This window comes from Episyrphus balteatus, chromosome 4 (assembly GCF_945859705.1).
Source record: "Episyrphus balteatus chromosome 4, idEpiBalt1.1, whole genome shotgun sequence".
Lineage (NCBI taxonomy): Eukaryota > Metazoa > Arthropoda > Insecta > Diptera > Syrphidae > Episyrphus > Episyrphus balteatus.
The window spans coordinates 77,591,842-77,613,540 of NC_079137.1; the positions used below are offsets into that span (position 1 = coordinate 77,591,842).

General features: G+C 29.8%; 3 protein-coding genes across 7 annotated transcripts in view; 1 reads left to right on the plus strand and 2 right to left on the minus strand.

Moving 5' to 3' along the window:
* Positions 1-21,699, plus strand: part of LOC129919587 (serine/threonine-protein kinase BRSK1) — a 105,867-nt gene that overhangs the window by 47,170 nt on the left and 36,998 nt on the right. Inside the window, exon 1 of one of the 4 annotated variants that reach the window (XM_056000521.1) lies at positions 19,270-19,793. The exons of the other annotated variants lie outside the window; for them this stretch is intronic. The gene's annotated coding sequence lies outside the window, so the exon portion shown is untranslated. Of the gene's footprint in view, positions 1-19,269; positions 19,794-21,699 lie in introns of those variants that run through there. 4 annotated transcript variants of the gene reach the window in all.
* On the minus strand, positions 1,893-20,958 carry LOC129919590 (uncharacterized). 2 transcript variants are annotated; one of them, XR_008773095.1, is made up of 3 exons: positions 20,831-20,958; positions 19,005-19,187; positions 1,893-2,027 (listed from the first exon to the last, which is right to left on the minus strand). XR_008773095.1 is itself a non-coding variant. In XM_056000532.1 (2 exons), the coding sequence occupies exons 1-2, from the start codon at positions 2,465-2,467 to the stop codon at positions 1,954-1,956; spliced, it is 384 nt and encodes a 127-aa protein (XP_055856507.1). In that variant the 5' UTR covers positions 2,468-2,585; the 3' UTR covers positions 1,893-1,953. The 2 variants fall into 2 exon arrangements, 1 of the variants encoding a protein (XP_055856507.1); XM_056000532.1 differs by lacking the exons at positions 19,005-19,187; positions 20,831-20,958 and adding an exon at positions 2,158-2,585.
* LOC129919589 (group XIIA secretory phospholipase A2) lies at positions 10,989-15,094 on the minus strand. Its single transcript, XM_056000531.1, has 2 exons — positions 14,521-15,094; positions 10,989-11,533 (listed from the first exon to the last, which is right to left on the minus strand). The coding sequence occupies exons 1-2, from the start codon at positions 14,750-14,752 to the stop codon at positions 11,073-11,075; spliced, it is 693 nt and encodes a 230-aa protein (XP_055856506.1). The 5' UTR covers positions 14,753-15,094; the 3' UTR covers positions 10,989-11,072.

Genomic DNA, 21,699 nt, shown 5'->3' on the forward strand with positions numbered 1-21,699 from the left:
TTCTTTGATGATTTTGGACCATTTGCTTTGGTTTATCTTAAACTCTTCAAAAGTACGAGTAATTATGTTTAAGTTTTTGTTTCTAAGCATTAAAAATTAAAATTTTGAAGTACAAAAAAATGTAAACAAAAAAACTTAAGAGGATTCTGTGGCGTATACGTAACATTTTTTTAAATAAAAATCAAACACCATTTTTGAGGTTGGATGTGAACCTAGTACATTTGGCATGGCAGTCGGTTGTAATATCTATTGCCTCACGAGGTAATACAGAGGCCAATGTAAACAAAAAAACTTAAGAGGATTCTGTGGCGTATACGTAACATTTTTTTAAAATAAAAATCAAACACCATTTTTGAGGTTGGATGTGAACCTAGTACATTTGGCATGGCAGTCGGTTGTAATATCTATTGCCTCACGAGGTAATACAGAGGCCAAATTAAGGATTTTTTAATAAAATTGAGATTTATAGATAACAATTACACATGGAATTACGATTATATATAATTTATGCGGAAATAATGACTCTCCTACTACAGAATATTTAAGAGACAAGAAGCCGAAATTGATAAGTCGTCCGGCCAAAAACAGCCACTTTCAAAAATGGTCAAAAAGCATACCTACATACATTTTTTCTTAAAAAAAATTAAGTGTTTCGTCTAAAAATGAAAGGATTCTCTTTAATTGTGTAAAAATGCTTATTGAAATTAAATGATTTAAAAAAAATAATAAAAGGATTTTCACTTTAATTTAAAAGGACTCTTTTCTTTCAATTTTGCTCGTGATACATTATGCACAGTTAATGCTTTGTAAAAGTGCAAGAAATCTAGAAAATTTGTCCACTTATTTTAAGACTGCAGCTTTCTTGGTAGAAAAACATGCAGAAATTCACTTAACTTAATACGTACTACATTTGTTTTAAGCATGTCTTTTTTCTCCGTCCCCAATTGTTTTTTTTTATTTTTAATTTTCTATTGTTATTATTCTAAAGATTCAAGTCAAATTTTGATCGTGTCTAATTCGCAAAAATATATACAATTTATGGTACTCGGTGGTGTATACGTAACCTTTTTTCTTCCGATACAATATTAGATTTCGTAAAAATAATTGAACTTTTTTCAGTGCGAAATAAACGGTAACGGTTGATTGCTCATCTGCAATACAGCTTATCTAAACAAAATTTTGCATATCATATAAGAATGATTATTTTTAAAACACATTTTTGAACTTTAACAAAAATATTTGATACATTTTGGTATCTAAAAATTTCATTTAATATGTCAACAATGTTAAAATTTTGCAAAAACCATCTACCAATTGTCAATTTTTTTAATGTGTACTATAATCCAGAATTTAAATTTATATTTTCAAGATGGTTGATTGGAAAGCCATAATTTTTTCAAATGGACTTTGATTGTTCTTTCCCGTGATCTTTCTATCAATTAAATTAAATCCATTTTATTTAATATTCATTTTAATTGTCATGTCGTACACAAATCTTCCAAGTCAGGTTTCTAAGAACATGTTACACTTTAAAAAACTGCTGTAAACATTATAGAAGTCTCTTCACATAAACCATAAATTCTCTCATGATGAACTTTGCAGTTAAAAACGTTTAATTTATGATTTGCAAAACAACAACAAAAACATTTAATTATCTGTACATGTGCTTCAATTAAAGATAAATATAGTGACCCAATCACCAAATAAAATTTGGACACAATTTTTGTGCTTGGCAGACCGTTGATATCTCAAACAAAATATCTTTAAAAAGAAATCATTGATCTGAAACTGAAAAAAAAAAAAATAATGAATTCAACAATAAATAAAATTATATTTTCTCTTTTAATACCAAGAAAATCTTAAAAATCTAATATTTACAACAATTTTCTAAATCTAACATGTTCTTTTTTTTTTTAGTTTTTCTGAGTATTCTCATCAAGAAGGCCTCTAAGTTTATCTTCCAAAATATCCTCCACTCGAAGCCGATGCAGATGCCATTCCACCACTGCTACTTGCAAAAGCGGTACCTTTAAAAGAAACAAGTCCAAAACACTTTTTTTTAAATATAATTTTCACTTCACACTGCTGGCTGGATTAAGAGCCAAAAAATGCTTTTTTTTAAATGAAAATAAAATTGTCAATGGATTTCCAACTCACTTAAACCGTTTCCATAGTATGGGTAATAGCCCTGATTTTGACCGTATCCAGGATATCCCCCTTGTTGATATCCATAACTGGGGTAGTATCCATAAGATGGGTAATATCCTCCACCTCCTCCATAGCCGCCCCCATAGCCCCCATACGAAGGATAACCTCCGTATCCACCGAAATTCTGATATCCACCGTATCCACCATAACCACCACCACCGCCACCCCCGTATCCACCAAATTGTGCACTGGTGCTATGCACAAATAACAGCACAATACAATAACAATGGAATGAAAGAAGAACTGATACTTTTGCCATGGCGGACGTAGATATTATTGGAAACTAAAGGCAATTAGAGTAACGACCCAGATATTTATATGTTCCGTTCATCCAACCAAAAATGGAAATGGAAAAGTGGAAATATTCAATATTTTTTGCTTTTGTTCTTGAATGTTACTTAATGGGAAATCATAAAGTTTTTAATTGTTGGTGTTTTTGTTTTTTTTATTTCTATTTTGACATTGGAATGAAATTCTAAACCTTCTACTAACTCACATTCAAATTGTGTAAATGACTCTGAATTAGATGACGGGTTCAAGGGGAGATCCCCCAATTTAAATTGTGATAAGGATCTTCAAAAATAACTATGAACCTTGATTCTTAATCAAGTCAATTTTTATTTTTGATATTTTTAATCAATGGACATTTATTTAAATGTTGGATTTTTTGTTTGTTTGATAAAAGTTAAATAGAATTAATCTGCAATTAAAAAACCGTTATACATAATGTGAAAACTTTTAAAGTTATTTCGTAATAAAAAAGTGCTACGTGCATTTAGACAGGTATATATGTAATCAAAAGATTCAATTGAAATTGAAAAACAATCTGATGTGAGTATGATAAAAATTCAGCAAAATGTATTATTTAAACTAGAAGAATTCTAAGTGAATAATATTTTTTTTTATTTATCCTATTTTTAAGCTGTAAAATCGAGTCCCAAAGATTCGTTTTAGGAGTAAAATGAATGGTGCATCCCATGTTAACAACTTTAAAGATTAAAAAAAAAACTTTGAAGGAAGGAAAATTGCTTCCTCTTAAGCAAATACGAAAATATTTGTTCAATCATTTATAACGTCTTAAAACCGTTTTCTTGATTTCTGACTTTCTCCTAAACGACTTGACCAAATTCTACAATTCGAAACAGAAGCTTTTCAGTAGCCGTTAAATAAAAATTTTGAACCCCATTTTTTAGTTGTTTAAAATTATTAATTTTTTTAATTTTTTGGACAAATTTTTTTTGTTTAACGGTTCGATGAATTTTTTGTTTGTTTTTATGTTTCCAATAATAATAATTTTTGAAGAATGACACAAACCAAATTTTTTAGAAAAATGTTTGGAAAATTTAATTTAAAAAATCTATTAAAAAAATTGGCTCCAATAAAAATAAAATGCACGACTGGGGCGCACGAACTTGCTCTTAGAGTTAAAGTTGCTTTAATTTTTAAGACTTTTTATAAAAAAAAAAATTGGAAAAAAAAAAATAAAATTCGTTTAAAAAAAAAATAAAATAAAATCTGAAATCAAATTGCCCTCCAAAACAAGTATGCAGTTTTGATTGATATATTAAGATGCATTTTTAGAAAAAAAATTTTCAAAATCGTTAGAGCCGTTTATTAAAAAACTGATTTTGTATGAATAATTTTTTGGAAAAAAAGTTTTAAAATAAAATTGGTATGCCATTTTGTAGAAATCACTAATCAACATATAAAAAACAAAATTTTAAAAAAATTCAATGTCCCGTTTTCGAAAATTTGATTTTTCAAAAAAACATTTTCAAAAATTTTTTTTAAAATCCAAAAATTATTTATTTTTTTACAAATTTTATTTTTGGCTTATATTTAAATTATATTAATGCTTCTTCACAAAAAGTTTCGTTGAAATCAAATGACCAGTTTCGGAGATAATCGGATTTGAAAAAAACGGTTCTATGGCAGGTACCGTTAATAATGATTTTCAAACAAAAATTTTTTCATTAAAAGATAGACCTTATCTTAAAACTAACATTTGAATTTTTTAAACAAAATCGTTTGAGACGTTTTTGAGATATTTCAATTTTACTTAAATCGGTACATGACAAGTACCGTTATTTTTGGTCCAAAAAAATTAATTCCAAAAACCCCTCTGGAGAGTCGCAGAATAACGCTACATACCAAGTTTGACATCAATCGGTTCATCCGTTTAGGCTGTAGCTCCTTATACAGACAGACAGACAGACAGACAGACTGACAGACAGACAGACAGACAGACAGACAGACAGACAGACAGACAGACAGACAGACAGACAGACAGACAGACAGACAGACAGTCAGACAGACAGACAGACAGACAGACAGACAGACAGACAGACAGACAGACAGACAGACAGACAGACAGACAGACAGACAGACAGACGGACTTCCGGGACCCACTTTTTTGGCATTGTCTACCATCGTAATGTCATGGAAAAATGTTATCTCAACTTTGTTTTTTGTACGAATGCATAACTTGATATATAGTACCTATATCGCAAGTAAAAAACTCTAGAAATTCCTTTCTTTACAAAAATTAAATTACACATTTCATTTGAAAAAGGAAACTTAATAAAAAGATTTTTTATATAATTAAAAAAAAAATAATTTTTTAGTCTTAAAATTAAATTGGATTGATTTCTTTCTATAATTTTTCATGTTTTAATGCATATTAAGCATTAGAATTATTATTATATTAAAATATTATAGTGATCTGTATCCCTGCAACGAGCACTTGATGTATGGGTGGATGTTCTAGAAGGTAGTGGGCACCACATAAGCGCGAAAAAGACAGAATACCTATGCTGCCCATTTTCTGATCCACACAGGCCTATTCCTGACATTTATTTGAATGGTGTAGTGCTTCCCAAGTGTGAAAAGTTTAAATATCTGGGGTCTATGATAAATAACGAGGGTACTTGTGATGACGATATCAATCATCGCGTAAGCGTAGGGTGGATGAAGTGGCGGGAAAATTCTGCTATCTTCTGTGATCGAAAAATGCCCCCTAAGCTGAAAGGAAGGCTCTACACCGCAGTTGTGCGTCCAGCACTCACATACGGTTCACAATGTTGGACAATGTACAAAAAGTATGAGAGTAAGTTAACGGCAGCTGAGATGAAGATGCTTCGCATGACAGCAGGAGTAACAAAGCTTGATAGAATTAGAAGTACGAAGATCCGAGGAAGCCTTCATGTTAAAAATACCATCTCCCAAAAAATTGAACACGACCGACTCAGTTGGTATTGCCATGTTCAAAGGAGAGATCCTGAGAACCCCGTCAAAAAAGCAATATCATATAACGTTCCAACACGAAATAAAAAGAAAGGTAGGCCTAAAAACTCCTGGTACAAGCAAATGCAAAAACACCAGCATTCAGTTGGCCTCAGAAACGGAACAATACAAAACCGGGAGGCTTGCCGCCGATTTCTGAGGTCAACCCGGCGAACCCCACAGGCGGATCACTAGTGTGAAGCAGTAACATGGGAAGGTTATGATCCCCTCGACATCGAGATCATAACAGCGCCGAGAAAAAAAGGAAGAAGAAGATAGTGATCTGTGTTCATGTGCATTTTTTAGGTAATTTAATTACATATTCTTTAGCCCAATCTATATTGAATTGGCTGTTATAATCAGCTGTCGGAGAATTTATTGGTGAATTTCATTTTCATGAACAAAAAAAATATTACTCATACGCCATACATTTTTTTTTATTTGAAGTTATTGAATCAATAGGTGTATTTTTTTGTTTATCTATATAGATTTTGTGCAAAAAAACGACATCGAGATTTTTGAAATCAAAACAATTTACGTGTTAAAAACAACAAAAACTTTATCTGTATAGATTTTTGAAAAATCCAGATAATTATCCAGATTTTACTTTCTCTCGATAAAAACAGTAGTGCCAAGGTACTTAATTTGTTGTGTTCATACAGAAATATCTGAAAATATTAACAAAAAAAAAAAAGCGTAGAAAACGAGGTTTGAAAAAAACTCTCATAGAAAAAAATAATCAAAAATTTGTTTGACATGGTTGCATTGAAATGTTAATATCTCGAGATATACGCAATGCACTTTTCAGATAAAAGTCTTAAATGGATCCTGATAAGATTGTTGAACAGATATGTATATAAAATTACCAAAGTTTTTTCGAAAAATTAGAAATAAAAATAAAAAAATCATGTGTGCAATTCACACGTGGTAGAAGTGAAACCTTAAAAAATCATTTTTCTTGCAAAAAAAAAAAAAAATAGAAAAAATCTACCTATTTTTATTCTATCACCTTCAAATCCATGTTTTTTATATGACAACCTTTATAAATTTTATATCATCTGAAAGCTTATTGTCTAAGCTCAAAATATATATATTGATCAGGTCTTTGAGACATCTACAAAAAGAGCTAGAATTTTTTGAACTCGATCAATTTCCATCAAAAAAAGCGAAAAAACACGTATTTTTATTTTCTCACGCTATTAAATCCATTTTTTTTCCTAACAACCTGTACAAATTTTTACACCATCTGAAAGCTTATTGTCTTAGCTCAAAATATATATATCGATCAGGTGTATGAGACATCTATAAAAAGAGCTAGAATTTTTTAAACTCGATCAATTTCCATAAAAAAAGCGAAAAAACACGTATTTTTATTTTCTCACGCTATTAAATCCATTTTTTTCCCTAACAACCTGTACAAATTTTTACACCATCTGAAAGCTTATTGTCTTAGCTCAAAATATATATATCGATCAGGTGTATGAGACATCTATAAAAAGAGCTAGAATTTTTTAAACTCGATCAATTTCCATCAAAAAAAGCGAAAAAACACGTATTTTTATTTTCTCACGCTATTAAATCCATTTTTTTCCCTAACAACCTATACAAATTTTTGCACCATCTGAAAGCTTATTGTCTTAGCTCAAAATATATATATCGGTCAGGTGTATGAGACATCTACAAAAAGAGCTAGAATTTTTTAAACTCGATGAAATTTCATTCAAAAAGCAAAAAAAAAACATTTATTTTTATGTTCTCATGCTATTAAATCAATTTTTTTGTTTGACAATCTATACAAAATTTTATACCATGTGAAAGCTTATTGTTTCACCTTGTATAATGATGCATAAATCTTATTTCAAAGATGTCTACAAGAGAAGTTAGAATTTTTTAAAGTCAACAATGTCGAATTTCCAGACTGAGATTACGGTACTTCGTACACTGGTAGCTGGTCATCGCCAACAGATCTCCACAGGTGTTTTGAGGTATTTTTAAAATTTTTTTCAATTTAAGATTGTGTAACTTGTAGAGCACGTAACGTTATGTGTGATATATCAAATAAAAGGTTATGTTAGCAGCATGCGTATTAAAGTTAAATCAAATTTGTATGTGCACTAGATCAAAAGATATAACGTGTGTTCGAAAAGAACATCTTTTTACCGTTATCTCCGAATTTTGAATATGAAATTAATTGAAATTTTGTACAATAATATATTATTTAATTACCTACCTACAGTACAAATTTCATTCATCTATTTATTAAAACAAAAAAGTTATAACAAGTTGAAGTCGTGTCGCGTTTTCGTTTCATTTTGTTTCAAATCACTACGATACTAAAGAAGTTTTCACTTCAAAAAGTTTTCACATTTGATTTTTAAAAAATCGAAAAAAAAATTCAATATGGCTACCTTCAAACGCTTATAACACAAGAACGACGCAACTAATGTTAATGGTCATGGTCTTAAAATATAGCTAAGAATATGCAGATAATTTTTGGTTTTTTGTGAAAAAACAATTTTTTTGAATCCAAAATGGATGCCATGGCCACATGAAAATTTTTGTTTGCATCCAACATGGATGTAATGGCCTTCCCACTTCGGAGTTAAAATAAAAAAAAAAACAAAAGCAACATTTTTGACAGACAGCTGCCAAAGTATATGTACAGTGGTGCCAAATGTTTGCATGGATTTCAAAAATCCCGATGTCGTTTTTTTGCACAAAATCTATATAGATAAACAAAAAAACACACCTAATATTTGTTATTTTAATTATGAAAAAAATTCTGTTAAGCCTTTATATTTTATTTTTAAAATGCAATATAGTAAAAATGCACAGGGTTTGAATGATATCTTTTATATGAGCCAATAAATATTTTCGGATTTAGTTGATGTTTTTATACGAAAACCATAAATACATATACAGTGGTGGCAAAATAATTAGAAACATTCTCCTTTGTTTACAAAATTTTATTTTTTTCTTACTATAAATACAAAATATTTAACAATTTTTTAGCAAACACGAGTGATGATATACCTAATCCTTGTACCATTTTAAGAAAAAATATTAAAATTAACCCAACAAAAGAAAAATACTGCTAAAAATCTAAAATATAGTCCAATTTGTGTGTGAAAATATAATTAGAAACACTGAGGAACAATTATTAAGGAATATCTTGTTTTTGATTTTTTGCATTTACATTTGTCAAACTTGGTCAATTAATGAAACGTACAATTAACAAAAAGGACTATCACCAACTAATTTCTCTAAGTTGGTTTATGTGGTTGCAGTCCTCGAAAAATGCCACACGTTCCGAAAAAAAATAAAATAAAACGTCCTTAACAATTCCTGACAGACCAACCCCTTATATTTAAAAAAATGGTGCAATAAAGAGGAGATCCTTAATAAAACATCGAGCTCTTCAAATGTCTCTGTTAAAAAATATTTCTAATATTTTTTTATTTATATTAAAAAAATATTAAAAATAATGGTACGCTAATAAAATTGTACCATAGTTACTTGCTCTATAGGGCAAGTATTGGTTTCGTGTAGAAAAAAAAAATCGAGGTTTTAATCAAAACCAACATTACGATGATGGAGAAGATCAAAAAAGTGGTTTTCGTCATGCCGTCCGTCGGTCTGTGCGTGTGTGCGTCCATCTGTACATCGAGCTAGGGCCTAAACGGATGGATGGATTTGCTTGAAACTTGGTACAGATGATTTTTGAGTAATTCCCAAGACTTCTTTTTTTTATTTTTTTAATATCTCCATTTTAACGCATACCTCCCATATAACGTTTTCGAGGTATTGCAAATTTCTCGAAAACGGCTCTAACGATTTCGATCAAATTTGATGTGCGGAAGACTCTTATTGATTCTAACAAAACTGCGTTTTTAGTTTTTCTCAAAAAATGCGGAGAACGGAAATATGGCGTTGCCGTTTTTTTTAAATTGACATATTTTTTAAGTTCATATATTTCATCAAAGCATTAGTTATTTTATTTAAAATTTACAGAGATCATTAAGTATAAAATTTAAAAAAAAAAAAATTTTTAAAAACATTTTTGAAAAAACAAATTATTTAATTTAATTTTTAAACTTTTGATTTTTTTTTTTTTTTTTGTTTTTTTTTTCTACAAAATTTTAAATTTCCAATAGATATTTAAGATAAAGATACTGTGAACTACAAGAGCAAGTACGTGCGACCCAGTCGTGCATTTTATTTTTTACGTGGAAAGATATATAACGAAACACCCTGTGAATAAAATCCAATACCTATGTCAGCTATTACATGAAGCCTCAAGAGGCGCGCCTCTTTTCAAACGTAATGAGTGCAAAAGAGAAAAAAGATGAAACAAAAAATTATCCGACCAGAGAGTCGTGGGTCGAAATTCTGAGACTCTTTTTTGACGTTTCTTTTTCCACTTTTTCTTTTTTCAAAATTCCCTTTCATTTCTTTTTGCTTCTTGGTGCAATACAACAACAACACATTTTAAATCAAAAGAGAAATGTCAAATTTGAGGCCTGGACTCAAGAGGCGTCATGTAATAGTACGCGCCTCACAGAATGATTTATCAAAAGAAAATTAGAAAAAAGAGTCACTATGAAATTTGATAAAAGTGGTACAGTCGAAATGATTATTAAAGAAATTATTAGAAAATCAAAACTTAAGAAGTTTTTTAAGAAAGAAATGAAAAATTTGATTTTTTTTAGACTTTTTTGCCAGGTAACATTTTCTATTCGTGTACAATTCTTTGTTCCAATGACTATTATTTTGGCAAACCCATTTATTGAGGTTAAGTTATCTTTTTGTACAATATTTGGTTGATATCTCACAGTCATAAAATTAAAATGTATCAATTACTACAGTAAAATAGTTGACAACTCTTAATAACAGAGTATTAACCTAATTTACATTCCAATCGTCAACTCATTTATCAATAAGACCTTAACTCCGGTTAAGGATGAAGTTTTTTACATTAAAATTCGACGTTTTTGATTAAGCCTAGTAGGTACGCAACTGAAGCGAAACGAAATTTTCCATACAAAATTTCGTTAACGAAATCTTGAACGAAAAATTTCGTTTTGCTCTTCTTTTTTCAGTACGCAGCTCTAACAAAAAAGTTGGAGAGTTTTCTCACTCATTTGTCACTTACTTTTTACTGTCCTGTGCATTTTTCTTGACTCCAAGAGCAGTAGTGATGGTTTTTTCACTTTTAATTCATTTATTTCTTGCTTTAAAAATTATTTTCTGTTGATTTTTCTTGATTATAAATCAATTTTGAATTTTTTTTATTTTGACTTTGACAGAATACTCGATGATATTTTTTCGTTAGCATTTTTGTTGTCGACTTTGTGGACTTTTCGTTTCTCATCAGCAGCGTACTAGGCTTTAGGAAGAAGAAAAATAAACAAGAATCTAAGATTAAAGATCGAGTTAAAGGCAGTTAAATAAAACAACAAATATCGATAGTTTTTTTTTATTTAATTTATTTTAAATAATACTACAAAAGTAGATACATACTTCCCCCCAACTAAACACCAAACCACACAAAAGTCTCAAGAAACCTTTAAGACTACTACAACTTAAAATTCATCCTTCCATCCATATTTTTGTTTTTTATCTTTGTAGTTTTTATTATTATTGTTATTATTTTTATTATTATTATTATTGTTATTATTTTTCTGATATTTATTCTCTTTCGGTGGTGGACAATAACATGTTCGTTTCTGTGCGTCTAAAAATGATTTACAACCTAATGTTAATGTTCCAGTAAATAACATTTTAGCTGCACCTTTACAACTTTTTATAACAATATCACTAGCAATTGTTTTATCGTATGTCTCACAATGTCGATAAAGGCATCTTTTGAAGTCTAAATCACACAATTCTTTATCGCTATTGCATGTGTCGTAACAAATATCATGTTCGTTGCAACAAGCACCCATTTCAGCTGCTGGTAAGTATTCTGTGCTAATAGAAAGTCCCAATGAACCACATCCATCAGAAGACGGTGTGTACATCTTGTTTTGGACGGATTTCACATCTGAAATTAAAAAATATAAGTAAACAAAAATGAATCAAGAAATCTTTTATTTCTAAGAGTTTTATGCTTTTTAATACGCTTTTATAAGGTTCACTTAAAACTGACAAACTAACAAACTACCAAACTACTAAACAACCAAGCTAACAAGCTTACAAACTAACAAACTAACAAACTAACAGACTAACAAACTAACAAACTAGCAAACTCACAAACTAGCAAACTCACAAACTAACAAACTAACAAACTAACAAACTAACAGACTAACAAACTAACAAACTAGCAAACTCACAAACTAGCAAACTCACAAACTAACAAACTAACAAATTAACAAACAAACTCACAAACTAGCAAACTCACAAACTAACAAACTAACAAACTAACAGACTAACAAACTAACAAACTAGCAAACTCACAAACTAGCAAACTCACAAACTAACAAACTAACAAATTAACAAACTAACATACTAAGAAACGAGCAAACTCACAAACTAACAAATTAACAAACTAACAAACTTACAAACTAAAAAACTAAAAAACTAAAAAACTAACAAACTAACAGACTAACAAACCAACAAACTAACAAACTAACAAACTAATAAACTAACAAACTAACAAACTAACAAACTAACAAACTAACAAACTAGCAAACTTACAAACTCACAAACTAACAAACTAACAAACTAGCAAACTCACAAATTAACAAACTAGTACAGGCAAAATACGCATTTAAAAAATAAAAATTGTTACACTCATGAAACTTGGCAAAAAGTTTGCTTTTGGGATAAGAACCAATGACAAAAATAATTCTATAAGAAAAGGAAGGGTTTTTTCGCATCCAAGAGGGAGGCGTTGAAGGTCAAAAATATAGTGAATAAAATTGTTTGTGGAATATAATCATATGACACATGTTTTTAAGGTATTTTTTGACGCTGAATTTTGACTTCAACAGGTGAATTATAACCGAAAACCATGTGAAAAACATGGGAACTACATAAGAACTAAGAATCTAAAGATTCTACAAAAATATCTTGAGTGAAAGGGTGTTTTTTTTAAAGAATTATGAAATTGGTACAAATGTTTCATTTATAACAGAAACCAATAATCTAAGCAGTCTATACAAATACTTTAGGTGAAAGGGTGTTTTTTTTTTTTTTGGTAATAAGGAAAATCTGCGATAAGTCCGATAAAATCAATGGTTTAAAAGTTACCCTTACGAAATTTATTAAAAATGCTGTATTTCAAATGGAAACTACGAATACATAAGTCCATAAATTTTGTTCATATGAAAGGGTGTTTTTTAGGTGTAGAGAAAATATGGTTATAATGGAAAAATTGAGTAATTATAGTGGTAACCTATTGAAATTTAGCAATTATATTACTTTTGAGATTATAAAAAAAAATCTTAAGTGTCTATATGAATTTCATGGTTAACAGGGTGTTTTTTACTTGCGATATACATAGGTACTATATATCAAGTTATGCATTCGTACAAAAAAAAAAGTTGAGATAACAATTTTCCATGATATTACGATGATAGAGAATGCAAAAAAAGTGGGTCCCGGAAGTCCGTCTGTCTATCTGTCAGTCTGTCTGTCTGTAAACGAAACTACAGCCTAAACGGATAGACCGGTTAATGTCACTCTTGGTATGTAGCGTTATTTGGCGACTGTACAGAGGGGTTTTCGGAATTAATTTTTTTCGACCAAAAATAACGGTACTTGGCATATACCGATTTTAGTAAAGTTGAAATTGCTCAAAAACGGCTCCAACGACTTTTCTTTCAAAAAATTAAAATGTAAGCTATTGAGACAAGGTCTATCTCTAGATGAAAAAAACTTTTTTTGAAAATAATTATTAACGGTACCTGCCATAGAGCCGTCTTTTTTTTTAAATCTGATTTTCTCCGAAACTACTTACTCGATAACAGCGAAACTTTTTTTGAAAAAGCATTTATGTTATTTAAATATAAGCCAAAAATAAAATGTTTGGATTTTTAAAAAAGATTTGAAATTTTTTTTTTTGAAAAATCAAACTTTCGAAAACTTGAAATTGAATTTTTTGAAAATCTGATTTAAAATTAAGATTAGTGATTTCTTCAAAATGGTATATCAATTTTATATTAAAACATTTTTTTTTCAAAAAATTAGTTTTTTTAAAAAACGGCTCTAACGGTTTTGAAATTTTTTTTCTAAAAATTCATCTTAATAAAACAAATGAAATTGCATACTTATTTTGGAGCTCAATTTGATTTAAGATGTTGTTTTATTCCTTTTAAAAAACGATTTTAAGTGTTTTTTCAAATTTTTTTATATACGTAATAATTACATTTTTACTTAATTTCTATATAAAAAGTTCTAAAAATTCAAGCAACTTGAACCCTATAGAGCAAGTTCGTGCATTTAATTGTTTTTAATGCCTATTTTACCTGCACTATTTTAGAAAATGCTCCTTCTCAGGAAATAAGTCTGTAACGTAAAATGCATCACATACACATTTAATTAAATTATAATTCAAAAGGTCATGGTGCAACTGAGCATTATTCATTGCAATTGAAAGAATTATGCTTCTATCTGATTGGAACACGTATCTTTCTTAGTATCTAAATTTTACCTTAAAAAGATACACAAGAGAAGGGAGAAAACTACCCCCCAAAAATCTGAGGACACCTTATTCATCCATCATTTCAGAATGATGTGTGGTTAGTTAATAGTTACCTAATTTAAGCTCTCAATATTTCACCACACAACGACGCCCATGTATCTATTTCTCACGTCTCTCAGTGTAAAAAAATATTCTCTTTTTCTCTTGAATCACATCATCAAAATAACAAAAAAAAAGTCACACTTAACAAATAGACCTGTCAAATCTTTCATGCTTTGACATTACAAAAAATGATTTAAGAAAGATATCAAAACAAATTTTTTATCGTTATCTCATTCAACTCCAAGGCCATAAAAAAGATTATGACAATTCAAAATAATACTTACCACCCGGACAAGTAAATACACAATTCTCATCAACTGCCGCATCAAATACTTCATGCACAGTTTTAAACTTGCGTGCCACAGTAATTACATTGTGAAAGACATCGCCAAAGATTGCCTCTGCAGCGATAATTGCATCACGCAAACTGGCAATAGTACTCGACCCGTAACCCGAGTACGCGTAAGTAAGGAATGTCAATGCGTAAATTGCAAGTTTCATATAAGAAAATTGCATTTTGGATGTGAATTTTAAACGCAGAAAAAAAGTATCTATAGAAACTGCGAGATACACTAAACAACACACAAAACACTGCTAAAGAACGAACGTGACTGTCATCCAAGTGTGTTATTTAAAAGTCAATCCAAAATAATGAATATTTTTATCTTTAATTTTTGGTTGTATAGTTGTTGTTGTGTTGCTTTTGAGAACTATGCGACACGACTTCTTTTTGAAATAAAAATGTTTGCAAAAGAAAGCGAAAATTTTATTTTTAAACTACCCACGTTGGGTTTGTTTTTGTTATTTTTTTTTTGGTCATCGAATTAGATTTTTGTTTATGGTGAGAGAGCATGAAGGAAGGGTAGATTTTTTCGTTTGAAATTCACCATGAATATAGATTGACGTGTAGTGTGGGGAGATAGATTTTTTTGTTTGACGTTTAGCGCCATCATGGATTGTTTAAGGAAACAGAGAATCTCAAACTGTAACATTTGTAACATTTTTTTCAAAAACTGTGAAAGTGTACAGGTGAGCTCGATTAAGTGAAACCCTAGAACATTTATATATAAAATATGTTTTTGAAATTTTGTGAAACATTATTTCTGAACATGATCACAAATGAAGCGATTTCAACGAAATTTAATATTTTTTTAATAAGAATGATTTGGATCTACTACCGAAATTAAGTTAGTGTTGCGTTTCGTATGAAATTCAAGAATCAAGTGGAATTTAATATTTAAGATTAAAGGGTGTTTTTTTAGAGAAATGTAAAATTATAATCAAAATAGTTTAATTATTATTGTTTATATATTGGTGTTATGAGACTAAACATTTTTAATTGAAGTGAAGGCAATCATTTGGGTAAGGAACCTTCAGAAAATTTACTTAATGTGGTTAAATCTCAAGTGTAACGGAACAAGTTATTCAATTCAAGTAAAAAACCATTATATACATAAAATTGTTTCTCACGAAATAGTTTTAACTCGATCCATAAGAATTGGTATGGTACAACTTTCAAGTTGTTCTTGTTGGCTTTCGTCGTCTTTTGGTAATGTTTGAATCTCACTAGCTCTTTGAAGTTAATTCTAGGCTTAGATATTTGGCATACTGTTTATCTAGTTATATGGTTCGATCTAAAAGAGTTACAGAGTGATGATTCTATATTTCAAGCCGAATGACTGGTTTGTTGCAGAACTCTCACAGATTATGATAAAATCTTTCTTATGAGTAATCAACTACAAAATACGTATATTTGAGGATACAATTCTGTTAAAATTGTCTCCTCAGATGTTCGTATAAAAGGAAATTATATGTTGTTTGTTGTATGAAAAATTTTGTATGTTGGTGAAAATGGCCCTTTAGCTTTTCAACACGTTCAACATACCTTCCAAATCGACATAATCAATAGTTAAACCTTTCCAAACTGGTTCAATTAATGTGTAGGCTAAGATATGTCCTATATGCACCAGTTAGAATAATTTGGAAATGTTTAACTGTTGAGTATGCCGATTTGGAACGAATGTTGAAAGTGTTGATCAACCTAGTGTGGATCCAACTTTTTATGAAAAATCTGCTGTTTTCTTTTCATGTTTTAAAGCAAGATGTGTAGAAAAAAAAACCAGAAAAGCAGGGGTCGAATTACGGCACACGATTACGATCATACGTTATCGTTTTGACTATTGTTCTCTCTATTTAATTAGTAGAAAAAAATAAGGACGCATAGCAACCATACGTTAACGAACGTATGCCGTAGTTCGACCCCAGATTTTTTTAGAATTGTTAAAATTTAAAAAATCAGAATTTTAAAAACAGAGACGAAACAAAATAAATTGCACGACTGGGGTCGCACGTACTTGCTCTTATGCTTAAAGTAACTATAATGTTAAAGCTTTTTATTCAAGAAATTTAAAATTCGATATTTTGAAGAAATTTCATAAGTAGTATAAAAAAATTAAATCTGTTTTTATAATTAATAAAACTCGTTTTAAAATATCTTAAAAAAAAAAAACAAATATGCCATTTTATTTCTCGTATAAAAAGGTATTTTTAGAAAAAAAAATTTGAAAATTGTAGGAGCCGTTTTTTAAAAAAATAATTTTTTATATATAAGATTTTTTTAACATTTTTCAAAAAAAAAGTTGGTATGCCATTTTGAAGAAATAATTAATTTACACATAAAAACTAAATTTCAAAATTTTTCATTGATCCGTTTTCAAAAAATTGATTTTTCAAAAAAAAATTTTGAAATATTTTTTAAAAAACCAAAAATGCGTTTTTTGAAAATTTTCTAAAATTTTAATATTATCTTTACTTACACACTTTTGTATAAAAATTTTCATTTAAATCGGGTTAATTTTGTACGAGATATTCAGAAACGAAAAAAACCGTTCTATGACAGGTACCGTTAATAACGGTACAAAAAATATTTTTTTTTATTTAAAAAGTTGGCCTTTATGTGTAGTATTACACACAAAAATTTTAATCAAAATCGTTAGAGTCGTTTTTGAAAAAAATTAACTTTTCTATTTCCGTTATATGGCAGGTACCGTTAGTTTTGGTCATAAAAAAAAAATTTCAATTTCCCCTCTAGGGAATCACCAAAAACTGCTAACTACCAAGTTTGAAGAAAATCACTTCACTCGTTTAGGCTGCAGCTCCAGATAGAGACAGACGGACAGACAGACAGACAGACAGACAGACAGACAGACAGACAGACAGAATTGCCGGACCCACTTTTTTGGCATTCTCCATCATCGTAATGTCATGTAAAATTGTTATCTCGAGTTCGATTTTTTTTACGAATCCTAAACTTGCCCTATAGTACCTATATCGCAAGTAAAAAGGCGTAAAAGTCGAATTTTGATGCCAGAATTCTGAACACCTACAGAATTTTTAAAATACATAACTACAACCCGTCCCTTAAAAAATTTATAGATTTCTATGAACTTGCATGACTTATTCGGTTTTCTTTAATTATTTCCAAAATTTAGACGTTTTTCTCTGTTTTTTTTTGTTTGCAAAGAACAATAAAAATACTTTCTAGTCTAACACTTCTTTCGTTTTATGTGAATTTACATTAAGAAAACTGAACTACTAATTCTGATCTTTTTTTCACCGATACTTGTAAATTAAACTAGTTAAATCCATAATGGTATGACAAAAAATGCATTTTTTTTATATATAAAAAAAAAAATTACTAATAAAAAAGGCATTCAATATCCAAAATTATTGAAGTTCTTGGAAAAACTTGAAAAATAAATTTTCCTTTTGTCGTGGGCTATAGGTCTTTCTTCAATATATTCTAATTCGTAGATATATTGAAAAAAGACCTATAGCCCACGAAAAAAGTAAAATTTATTTTACTGAAAAAGGTCACGAAAGGAGGAATTAATTAAAAACTTGAAAAATCTTATTATTAAGGTAAGTAAAAACTGACAAAAAAAAATTCGGCCACTACCACCTAAACTTTTAATTTTATGACTCATTGTTAAAAAATGCATCTAAATATTTTCTAAATGTGTTCAATGTTTACCGTTTGAACCTGATTTTAAAATATTTGGCCCTGATTTTTCAATCGTCAGTTAGACTATCCGAAGAATAAATGTCAATATATAAAGACTGCGGTCTATCTCGCCATTGCTCTTAGTCAACCAATTAAATAAATTAAACTTAAGTTAACTCATTAAGAAGTTTGTTTTTAGCAATGTATGCGGAATAATGTTAAAAAATATTTACCTCATTTTTTCATTGATTTCGGGTTAAATTTTGGGTTCGCAGCAAGAAACTGGTTTTTATTGTTTTAGATACCTTACCTAAGCCAATATTAACCTTCAAACAAGCTTTAAAATTTTCCATCTTCCACATGAATTTCCAACATTTGGTAAGTTGTTTTAAGAAATTCACCACATTAGCTAAAGCACAAACCTCATCCACCTCATACCACAACCATATAACTGAGCTAATTCTATTTAATACCACAAATTACATAATTCATTGCATACATTTCGGTGTTTCATTAAACTTCACCACACCTACCACAGTCTGGTGAACAGGTGAAAATACAAATCCATGTTGAACTTCAAATCCTAATCCCACCACACTTGAACCACCAACTTTAAAACAACCCTGGTTATGAGATTACCGCAAGCTCTGCCAATTCCTGCCACCCACCCACCATCTACCCCACAAAATTAAGGGTGAAATTTCCATTGCACATGTGCAAGACCTGTCAAAAAATGATTTTTATTTCATTTTTCTTTGTACTTACACTCTCTCTCTATATCACATCCATGTCCGTTTGTCTTTTTCTTTCTTTTTTTTTTCCATTCTTCTTCCTGGTTTTCCTCTATTAGGGGTTGGAATATTTGAATTGCGTGCACATTTTATTAGTTGAAGAGCGAGAGCAAGTTCAAGCATTTCATTCCTCCAAAATGTTGCTCATTTTCTATCTCTGTGCATTTAATTAAAAAATATTAAAAAGAAAAAAATTAAATGAAGACAGAAAAAAAAAATTAAGAAAAATATTTAAATAAAATCCTTTTTTGTATTCAAAAACAAAAACCCCAATTTTTTAGATCTCTTCTCGAATCCTTTTTCTGTCTATAAAATCTGTGTGTATAAATTCAATCAACTTTTCTCCCAATATACACCTACCTACACTTTTTTTTTTGTTCATATGCACATTCGAGAAGTCCTTTTTAAACCTTTTAAACAGTGTTTGTGTATAACAAGTAAACGCATAATCAAAGCTCCTCACAAAAAAGGTCCTGAAAAAAAGTTATAAAATAGTTTAAAGATGCCAAGAAAAAATGGCTTAAAAAATTAAGAATTTAAAAAAAAAAAATTCAAAAAAGAAAAAGAAAAAATATGCTAATTAGACGAAGCAAAAGTGGCTAAGAGGAGAGGACCACTTTGCAGTTTTTTTTTTCTGTGGAAGTGAATTTCGGTTAAAACAACAACAACACACACACAAAACTACCCATCATCATCACCAACCAACAACGTATACAACGGTGCAAGGAACGAACAGAAGAAAATTCGCCCAACTTAATAGGAGGTATATCGATTTTCACACAAAAATATGGCGGATATATTATTATACGAATTGGATAGAATGAGACAAAAAATACCCAATTTTTTGTTGAACCGATAAAATCCGATAAATTCCACTATAGAAAGTGTAAAAGTCTCTCCTTTTTTTTCAACGGTTTTTATTTTTTGTCGTCCATATTCTTTTTTTTTCGCCGTTTTAATATTATGTCGGAAATCCAAATCAAATTGTGGTCGTTTAGTGCGGTTTCCGGGCGAAGAGAAAAAGAAATAAATCGCCACAACTAAAAGTTGTAGTAGACCCACGACAAAGTTTAGGCCAGGCTGTTTTTTAATGAAGAATAATTGTGTGAAGTTTATTATTTTGCATGCCATGTCGTTAACCGATTTATTTTTCACGGTTAACTGCACTTTTCTGCCGTGTGAGTGAAGAAGAGAAGAAGTTTTCTCTCCTCGCCGTTTCGCCGCGCCTCACCTCGCCGCTTTTTTGTGTTGGTGGTACAGTGGTGCCTACTTAGAAGCTTAGAATTGAGCAAGCATCTTACGTAAAAGGATTCGCGGCGAAGAGTGCACTCGGGAGTTTTTTTTTTGTCTTCGTCCTTTTTGTCGTTGTTGCTGTCGGATAACGGGATGCGGGGAATATAAATTAGCCGTATATAGTGAAGATAGCGGTTTATTCTTGGTTCTGGGTGTTTTTAAAAAGGACACAAATAAAAAAAAAAAACGTGTGATCTTGGTGTTTTTATAGAGTTTTAGAAACAGGATACAGGTTTGGGTGTGATTGATTTTTTGGTTGAATTTTCCTTTCTTTTTTTCTCACCGAGAGAGTGTTCAAACAATGAGAAAACCAGTGAGAGAGAGAATTGAAGATTATTATTTGAATGCAATTTTCCATTTCCTGTGAATGCTACTTTGGAAAGTCCTTGTAACATCTGCTTTTTATTTAATTTTTTTTTTTTTTTTGAAAAGATAAAGAATGATGGACGTAGAGAGAGTTAGATAAACGTTTGTTTGAATGAAAAAAAAATAGAGAATCTGAAGCACCTTCATCCCATATAAATATTTGTTGAGCATCCTTTTGCTTCCTGAATGGGGCAACCCCCATATATTTATAATGTAGACAGCCAGCAGCTTTAAAGAAGGATTTTCATGTGATTCTCCTTTTTTTTTACTCTGTGAAAAGAAGAAAAAAAGTCAGAGGTTAAGGAAATATTATGAGCTTATACGAAGGATATGAATGACTTGGCTGACTTGAGTTTGATGTCTTTAAAAAACAAGAATATAGATAGAATCCTCCTTCATCATGATGCAGAAGGATAGGATAATGTAGTTGGTGTGTGGTAGAAATAAGATGTAGGTAGGTAAGTTATAGGTAGACAATATAACAACGACGTACATTGACGTCAATTCTAAGTGCCTTCTGATATGTATATACAACAAAAAAACACAAAGGAGAATAATATACTCATATAAAAAAATATAACTACCCATATTTATATGTACCTTTTCATATACCTACTATAGCCTATATAAGTCTTTATATATATATTTTTGTATGTCTTTCACTTTGGCACTCACTTTTATTTTCCTCCTGCTACTTACAATATAACCCGTATAAGTTTAGTAATGTCATCATGTATCCTTTTTATAGCAAAATGGACTGATTTTTATTTAATTGCGGTAGTTTTTTTGTCGTAACATCTTTTTAAAATGAGAAAGAGTGAAGTTTTAAATGTTTTTAAAAAGACATATGTCCTTATTGTCCTTAGCCTTTTCATGAGCTTCTGTTAGATTTTCAAGAAAACTTTGAAATATAACTGAATTCTGAAGAACTTTTAAATAGTTTTTTGTTTTTTTTTTTTTTTCAACCAAACAACGTTAATTTAGCTTCATAAAGTTGATTGTTTTGTAAA

Excerpts from the sequence above, each read along its gene's own strand:
- LOC129919590 (XM_056000532.1), bottom strand. The coding sequence starts at position 2,467 with ATGGCAAAAGTATCAGTTCTTCTTTCATTCCATTGTTATTGTATTGTG. Across the intron at positions 2,028-2,157 it reads ATACTATGGAAACGGTTTAA|GTACCGCTTTTGCAAGTAGC; the intron begins GTGAGTTGGAAA and ends TTTCTTTTAAAG.
- LOC129919589 (XM_056000531.1), bottom strand. The coding sequence starts at position 14,752 with ATGCAATTTTCTTATATGAAACTTGCAATTTACGCATTGACATTCCTT. Across the intron at positions 11,534-14,520 it reads TGTATTTACTTGTCCGGGTG|ATGTGAAATCCGTCCAAAAC; the intron begins GTAAGTATTATT and ends TTTTAATTTCAG.